Below are 8022 nucleotides of genomic sequence, written 5' to 3' on the forward strand. Positions count from 1 at the left end.
CGCTCGGGCTGGCCGGCCGGGCCCCAGGGCTGCCCCACCCTTGGCTGTTCGGTGTGAAAAATCCTGTGGGCAAAGGTCCAGATTCAGTTAGCAGTCAGGAGCCAGAAGGTCCAGCTTGCGGCCATGAGGGCACCGGCCCGGGGCTGTACCTGTTTGGTGTGAGGGAGGGCGCCGGGCCACCTTTCCAGACCCCTCGCAGGAAGGGCGCCCTGAGCTCACTCTGCTCCCCTGCACATGTCCACGGGACACCTCCAAGGTTCAGGAGCCCCGCTGAGTGGTGCCCATGGCTGAGGACGCAGAGGCCGCACCTCCCTGTGGGGCGCCCCGAGAGAGAGGTCCGGCCAGAGCCCCCCATGCAGCCAGCTCCGGCGGACCCCACTGCACCCCCGCCCAAGCCAGGCAGCGCCCGCCCTGCCCTGGCCTCCTCCAGTCCAGCCCTCGGAGCCTCGAGCCGAGTGGGGCACTTGCGGCTGCCGGCACCTGGGGTTACCCCGTTGCCCCGGCCCCCACTTCCGCTTGTCCCCCAGGGGTGCGCTTGCTGCCTCCCAGTGGTGATCTCTGCAGACCCGGCTGTGCCCTTTTCCGTGCTCTCGGGGCACCCACACCTCCTTCCAAGTTAGTGGCCGCTGCTGTCCCCCCAGATCCTGGGAGAGGCCTCCCCTGGGCGCCCTGTACCCCAGACCCGGCAGGGTGGGGGCTTGGCCATTTGCGGCCGAGGTCCGCGGAGCTGGGGCCCGCCCAGGCCTAGCCCCTGGGGGGGGACATGCCTGGCGCTGCCCGGGGGCAGGGCCGCGGAGCTGCGGGCGCGGGGGTTGGGGGGTGGGGGGTGTGGGAGGTGGGGGGGTGGGGGGGTGGGCCTCTGGCCGGGGCGGGGCAGCGCAGGCGCAGTGCCGCTGGACTCTCTCCTCCCGCCATGGAGCCCTGGGTCTGGGCTCTCCGCAGGCCCGGGGTTGTCGCGGGCCCACCGGCGGGTTCTCGGTCAGCCCGGAGCGCCCCCGCCGCCGCCCCTCCAGCGAGAAAGCCCCCCATCCCCGCGGCGTCCCTCCCTCGGGCCAACTTGTGATGAACCGGCAGCCTGCTTCTCCCCGGCGGCCCCCCACCGCCCCTGCGCCGGTTTCGGGGTGCACTGCCTGAGACGCAGGCCCGAAAGCAGCTCCTTAATCGGCACCATGACGTTCCCCTAAACGCGCGGTCGCAGGTCATCACCGAGGGCACCTGCCCTCGCCCGCCCGGGGTTCCCCAAATATCTCTGGCCGGAGAAGGTCCCTCACGCCGGGGAGCCGCGAAGAGGAGGGGAGCGGAGGGAGGTTCGGGCTCTAATTTGCACTTTCTGCTAATGAGGCGGCGGCGGCCCAGCCGGCCCCAAATTGGGCGGATTACCAGCGTTTTCCAGAGCCTTCCCCGGGTGCGCGTCCCCGGAGGCCGGCGTCGGAGCCCCGCCGAGGGGCTGCCTTCTTTTTACGGGAATTAATATTCTCGTCACTAAATGCACACAAAACATACGACAGTACCCCAGCTTTTCTCCTTTGTTAAAGACCTGCAAAGAGTCGCGGGGTTGAAAGACCGTGAATCTCGCGTCGGAGGAAGCGAAGGCGGGTTCTGCTGGCGGCGGAGCCGAGCGCAGTCTTGGCGGGGCGGGACCCTGGGGGACCCCAGCCCGCTCCCAGGCAGCCTGCGCTGCGTGTTTGCACGCGCCGAAGACAGCGCGGGGCTCGCTAAATAATTTACCAGTTGATTAATAGACTCACAGGGGTATAATTAGAGGAGGGAGAGACGCGGGCACAGTAACCACGCAGTGCTTGGGGGAACAGCGGCCTTTATTTTTTTAAAGAAACTTTCTAGGGTGCTGGGCGTTTGAAGATAAGTTCGGAAGAGCTCAGTGCCTCATCCCTTTTGAAGTGGAAATAGGACAGTTTGAATCCGTCGAGTTTAATTTTTCACAAGCTTTAGGGGCCCCGCAGTGCAAACTCCCTCTTTATTATTGAAAAAAAACTCGACATTTTTCTTTCATTTTTCTACACACACGCACGCACGCACACGCTGTCCAAGCAGTCAGTAATCAACACATTAATTTGCTTTTATTCGAGGTGCATTTCCCCCTTTGCCCCCCTCCAGGTGGCCCCCAGCCCTGTGCCCCCCCATCCAGAGCCCGCTGTGGGCTGCCCACGCGGACGACTGGAGGGCCCCCGTAATGTATGCATTTTAAAGGCACCCTCACCCCGGCTGACAATGCTTTTGAAGTAGCTCCTTTTTTCAAGTCAAACTTCCGACTTTTCCACTGGGACCGCTACAAAGATTTCCTTATGGAAAACAGGAGCGAGTCTCGCTGGCTGCCGCGGGAGAGAGCGGGGGCTGAGCCAGCCCGCAGAGCTCAGTGTCAGCGTGGGGGCCGCCTGAGGGCCGGAGGGGCCTGGAGCGAGCCCCTCGGATAAGGAGGTCGGCACCCCCTTGGCAACAGGTCCGCGCCCCCAGGGTCCGGCTCTGTGGCGCTCACAGCCGGCCTTTTATTAAAATGGTGCCAGGCTGAGGGTCCCCCCAGGGGGCAGTTTGCCCGATTCAGAGGGGAAACTGAGGCGAGGGCCTCTGTGTTTCCATTCCCTGCGGGGTCTCTGCTCCACAGGCTGGGGTCCGCCTAACCCTTTCGGCCCCGCAGGGGCACCCCGCCACGCCGCAAAGAGGGCCCCCAGACGCAGGCCTCGGGCCCCAGACACTGCTGGCGAGTCCGGGGGGCCCAGGAGCGCGAGGTGTCCTTCGTGCTCCGGCCAGACCTTCTGGAAGCGTCTCCTCCTCCACGGCGGCCCCGGCGGTTTCCAGCCCATTCAGCTGTGAAATCGGCTGCGACAGGCCAGCCCCGAGGCCCCCGCCTCCGCCTCTGGCGCGGTCTCCGGGCGCAGGCCCCCCCCGCAGGCAGCCGCAGCCGCTGCCCTTCCCTGGGAGAGTGTCCTCGGGGGCTCACACCAGCTGCTGCCTGCTCCTCCTGAGCGGGGCAGGGGGGCCCGCGCCCCACCCCCGACCTTCGCAGCCTCAGCCTGGGACCGGGTTGCTTCCAAGCACATCAAGGACGCGGGGCTGCCAGCTGGAGGGCGCCGGGCTGCGGGGTGGGGGGGCTTGGCACAGCTGCTCGAGCAGGGCAGCGCGGCCCACGCCCCAGCACTGCCCGTCTCTGTGCCCGGAGAAGGGGCAGAGGTGGGGGAAGAGGGGTGCGGGCAGCAGCACCCCCCCGCCCGTGCGTCCTCCCCCGCCCCGCGCCAGGTCGCACCGGCAGGGCTCGGCGATGTCTGAATAAATGAAGGGATGAGCGGGCACAGAGCGCCTGGCGCTGCCCGGCAGCCCTGCCCCGCACCTGGCCCGGGCGCGCCCCTCTGCCCTGCCTTGCTGCACAGGCGGCACCCCATTCCATTTGAGCGGCAGTGGAGAGCAGCTAACGGGGGCGCAGGTGCTTCCTCCCTGCGTGCCCTGGACCCGCCAGCGGCCACTCGGCGCCGCCCTTCCTCACCCGCGGCCCCTCCACTGTGGTGGCCCCCCCATTTGTTACTGGGGGGGTGTAGGAGCGGGCGTGGCCCTGCTGACTCGGTGGCCCGGCACACGCCTCTCGCACCCAGCGCCCCTCTGCTCCCCTGGCCTGCTGTGGTTCTGGGCGCCCGGGAGAAGGGTGACTGGTCGGCCGGCCACCGCCCCCCGGCGTTCAATCACCCACTGCAGCCACCCCACAACCTAGTGGCAGGAACTGGCCACGCTCATGAAGCTTGGATTTTGTGGACCGGGCCTCGGGCGGGGGCTGGCTCCCCTCCCCTGCCTCCAGGGGCTCAACAGCGCTGCTCTGTCCCCGTGGCAGCGGGGCCCCCTGTCTTCCCCCCGGGGGATGCTGCACCCCACTCTGTGCCTGGAGCAGCTGGCCGCCTCTGCAGGGCCGGCGGGGCCCCTCACGGCTGGCGGCCAGGCGGGTCTCGGAGCCCTCGGGGTGGAGGGGTCAGCTCAAGCCGCAGGCCCGGGGGGCGCGCGCCCACAGCCCGGCCGGTACAGCTGGGCAGAGCCTGCCTGGGGCTGTGCCTCGGTGTCCCTGTCCGTGGGTGGGGTTTGGGGAGCTCCCACACCGGAACTTCTAGGGTGGAATTCAGCAAGCTCAGCCGGCGCCGGGCGCTGCAAGCGCTGAACTGTGCCCGGGAAGGGGGCACGCTGCGGCCGCTTGCGCCCCAGGAGCCCGGGCCCTCCCCTGGCGGCGGCATTCAGTGACCTTGAGATGGGGCATCGCCTGGCCGGGGCTGAGAGGTTGCGAAAATGGAAGGAAATTGGGCCTCCATGGGGGCCCAGGGTGAGTCTCAGCACCGGGAAGCTGTCCACAGCCACTGTGGCCTGAGTGTGACCGGCCAGGGAGTGGCCACAGGGCACAGCTGCCGTCTCCCACTGCCCCCTCAGCGGTGGATTTCAGGGGATCCCCCTGCTCTGCTCCCCGCTCAGTCTCTGGGGAGCCTTCTCACTCTGGCCTGCACCCCAGCTCTTCTACATACACCCCAAAAAGGGAAAGAATGGACATCTTGTCCCGGGCAAGCTGTCCACGGCGCCGCGCTCCTGCACCCCACTCGGGAGCGGGAGCGGGAGGGGGAGGGGGAGGCTCCTCTCATCTCCAGCTCAGGCTTCAGAAATGCGGGTGCCGATGGCGCGCACTGGGGCGCAGGACCCCGCGCCGCCAGCAGGTGGCGGTAAATAACAAATAACGGCGCGCTGCCGGGCATGCCCATGGTGGGGGGGGGCCGGTGCTTCTAAGGCCAGGCGCTGCTCCCCGCCCAGAATCTGCACCCTCCACGTGGCCGTCTCCCAGAAGGGTGGCGCCGAGCCCCACCGAGCCTCAGCGAGGGCCCCCAGGCCAGCCCCGACCCTGGGCCACCGCCTCTGGGGAGTGGGCCTGACCCACGCCAGCAGGCCAGAGGCGGAAGCAGGAGCCAGCCCCGGCCCCCTGGCCTCCAGGGCCGTCCCCCCGGGATTGTCCCACGCCACTAGGCAGGTGACTTCCTTGACCTCAGGTGTCGAAGTTGCCGGGAGGGGCGGGCGCAGGCATGCGGGGTGTGTGGGGGTGCGCAGGTGGCGTGGGGTCCGGAGCGCGTGTGCTGTGGGGGCTACAGGTGAGCAGGTGTGCAGGACAGGTGCGTGCAGCTGTGTGTGAGGAGTGCTGTTAATGTGCGTCCGGGTGCAGTGTGGGGGTGGGGGTGGGGGTGGCGCTGCCCGCTGCCCGCTGGCCAGGAGGTTCCTGGCTGCCTGGGGCTTATCAACGGCCTTGGGCCCTTCACCTTTCAGCACCGGCTGAGGGCGCCATTTCCACTTCTCTACTTGGGCCTAGCTGTTTTGGGCGACTGTGCCCCAGTGTGTCGCTCCTGGCTGCAGCCTGGTCAGGGCTCTGGGGGCTGCCTGGGGTGGCCTGGGGGTAGCAGGAGGGGCTGAGGCCAGGCCGGGCCGGCTCCTGCCACTGAGGCCCCGTTTCCTCTGGAGAGTCTGGACTGGGCTTCGGCCCCCAGCTGTCCCCCGGCCCTTAGGATGGCACAGACCTACATCCAGGAAGCGGCTGGCCTGCACTTTATTCTGCCCACCACGGCAGCCACGGTGCGGGAGGCGCTTGACGTGGCTCCAGCCTCTCCACCGCCCACCCCCCCGCCAGATCTTCATGACCTCGAGGTCAGAGGGGCCATCTCTGACAGCAGATCTCAAGACAAGGCCAAAAACCGCCCAGAGCCACGGGCACGGCCTGTGAAATTCCGGCAGGCCTTACCTCTCGCTTTGCTAGATTCAGGGCTGCCAGGCGGCCCCTGCTGGCAGCTCCTGCGGGTAAGCGTTAGCCGTCAAGCCCAGAAATCAGGCCCGAGGCGCCCGCGGCTTTCGAAGTCCCGAGAGCAGAAGGGCGAGTGGACAGCTCTGTCAGGAGAGGGCTGGCTCAGGTGGGAGAGGCTCTGGCCCGCGGGGGCTGCCTCGGCTGCCGGTTCAGGCGCGTGGCGCTGGGGCAGTGCAGTGGCGAGAGTCTGCGGGGAGCCCGCAGCTGACGGCCTGAGTCAGGAACCTGGTGGGGAGGGGCGCCCCAGGCAGCCACCCCAATCCTCGCGCCAGGCGCCCTCCTTCCCAAGCGAAGGAGCACCCCAGGTTCTGCAGGGCTTCCCGGGCCCCTTCATGTCCTCCTGATGGGGACACGGCCTCTCTCCCCTCTGCTGGGAGGGCCCTGGAGCCCCCTCAACACTGACTGGGGGGCAGAAAGGTGGCCGGGGCCAGGGCTGGCAGTGTCCCTGTGAGTCAACCCCCAGGCATATCTGGGCAGGTGCCCATGCAGCCAGGCTCTGGGCAGAGCTCACGGGGCACTGGCGTTACAGAAGCGCCAAAGCTACCTCTGGCACCCCAGAGAGAGAGCCATGGATGGGGTGCAGCTCGGGACATTCGCTGTGGGGTGGTGTCACTGTGGGGTGGTGCTCAGTGGCGGTTCAACCTCCTCTGGCCACTGAATTAGAGGCACTAAAGATGTCAAAAAAAGGCAGAGACAAGAATAATGAAGCTGTGGCCACTGCAAGGCCCTCCCTGCAGGGTTACTTTGGGGCAAATACGGCCTCAAATCAGCCTCCTCTCTGCCTCCCTGGCACGGAGGGGTCCTTACTTGTTGCCCCCCCGCCAGGGGGTGCTGGGAAGAGAAGTCCCTTAGCTCTCCACACACACAGCCCTGAAGCCAGGCCGCCACCCCCACATTGGGAGTAGAGCCGCTCACCCTCTCACTCACTCTCACTTCCTCACTCATGCTCACTCACCCACCCTCCCTTTCTCACTCACCCACTTTCACTTTCTCACCGCCATTCACCCATTCTCACTTTCTCACTCACCTCTCTCACTTTCTACTCATCTCACTTTCTCATTCACTCTCACCTACACTTTCACTTTCTCACTCTCACCCACGCTCACTCTCACTTTCTCACTCACTGTCACCTACACTCTCACTTTCTCACTCTCATGTACTCACTCTTACTTTCTCACCTACGCTCACTCTCACTTTCTCACTCACTCACCTACTCTCACTCTCACTTTCTCACTCACTCTCACCTACTCTCACTCACTCACTCACTCACTCACTCTCACTTTCCCCCTTCCCATGCATTTTTTCCTTCAGTGGGCCTGTGCAGGGCAGGCATGGTGCAGGCTGGGCATTACGATGAGCTGACTTTACAGGGGTCCCTGCTTCAGGATACACGGGGTGAGGGAGTTAAACAAGCAGCAATTACCCAGTTGCGTGTGCTCAGTTTTCCCAGGGAGACGCTCGCTCTTCAGTCTCTGTCTGCTGACTCCAGAAAGGATGGCTGTTGAGTTAGGGGCCGGAGCCCAGTGGGACACGAGACCTCCCTTGCGTGGAGCCCCTCTGCCTGCCGGCTGGGCCACGCTCGCTGGACCCACTGCGTCCTGTGTGGTTCATCGCACCGAGTGTGTGTGTGTGTGTGTCTGTCTGCATGCACGGGTGCGCAAACCAGACCCTGACGCCCACGTCGCTCATGCGCCCGCCTCTCCCACTTGGCACTGCCCGGCCTCTTCCCAGGCGCAGGAAGTATGCCGTCGAGGGTGTCGGCCTGCGTGCGCCAGTGGCCGGGGGACAGCCCAGCCAAGACCCGGGATGGACACCTTTGTCCTACGAGCTGTAGGTTCTTCGTGCTAGGTCTGCTGCTTAAGACACATCCAGGCCACAGTGCTGTAAGGGTTGGGGGGAAGGGGCCGGAATATTTTTTTTTTTTTTTAAAGACATCTGTTTTCACTTCTGATGCAACACAGGAAATTCGCTCCAGAAATCTTGGCCAAGTTGGCAGCAACAACCAGACCGAGACTGTCTCCGCCTCCTCTTCTCCCAGAGTCGGCTCTGCCGAGCCAGCAGTGGGCTGGGAGGGTCTCCTTAGTCACTGCCTTTGGGGCCCGCTTTCTCAGCACTGAAAGGAGGGAGGCCAGCGGCTGACCTGCCAGGCCCTTCCCCCACACGGCCGAGAGGCTCCCTCCCCACCCGCAGCCCTGCGCCGG

General features: G+C 65.9%; 1 protein-coding gene across 1 annotated transcript in view; it reads left to right on the forward strand.

Annotated features, from left to right (window-relative positions):
• AK8 (adenylate kinase 8) overlaps positions 1-5821 on the forward strand; it is a 40541-nt gene extending 34720 nt beyond the window's left edge. The window contains exons 7-10 of the mRNA XM_012721195.1: positions 2116-2193; positions 2654-2806; positions 5529-5667; positions 5777-5821. Coding sequence (XP_012576649.1) covers positions 2116-2193; positions 2654-2806; positions 5529-5667; positions 5777-5821 — 415 coding nt within the window. The remainder of the gene's footprint in view (positions 1-2115; positions 2194-2653; positions 2807-5528; positions 5668-5776) is intronic.
• The last annotated feature ends 2201 nt before the right edge of the window (positions 5822-8022 follow it).

This window comes from Condylura cristata, unplaced genomic scaffold (genome assembly GCF_000260355.1).
Source record: "Condylura cristata isolate star-nosed mole 26May11 unplaced genomic scaffold, ConCri1.0 scaffold00006, whole genome shotgun sequence".
NCBI lineage: Eukaryota > Metazoa > Chordata > Mammalia > Eulipotyphla > Talpidae > Condylura > Condylura cristata.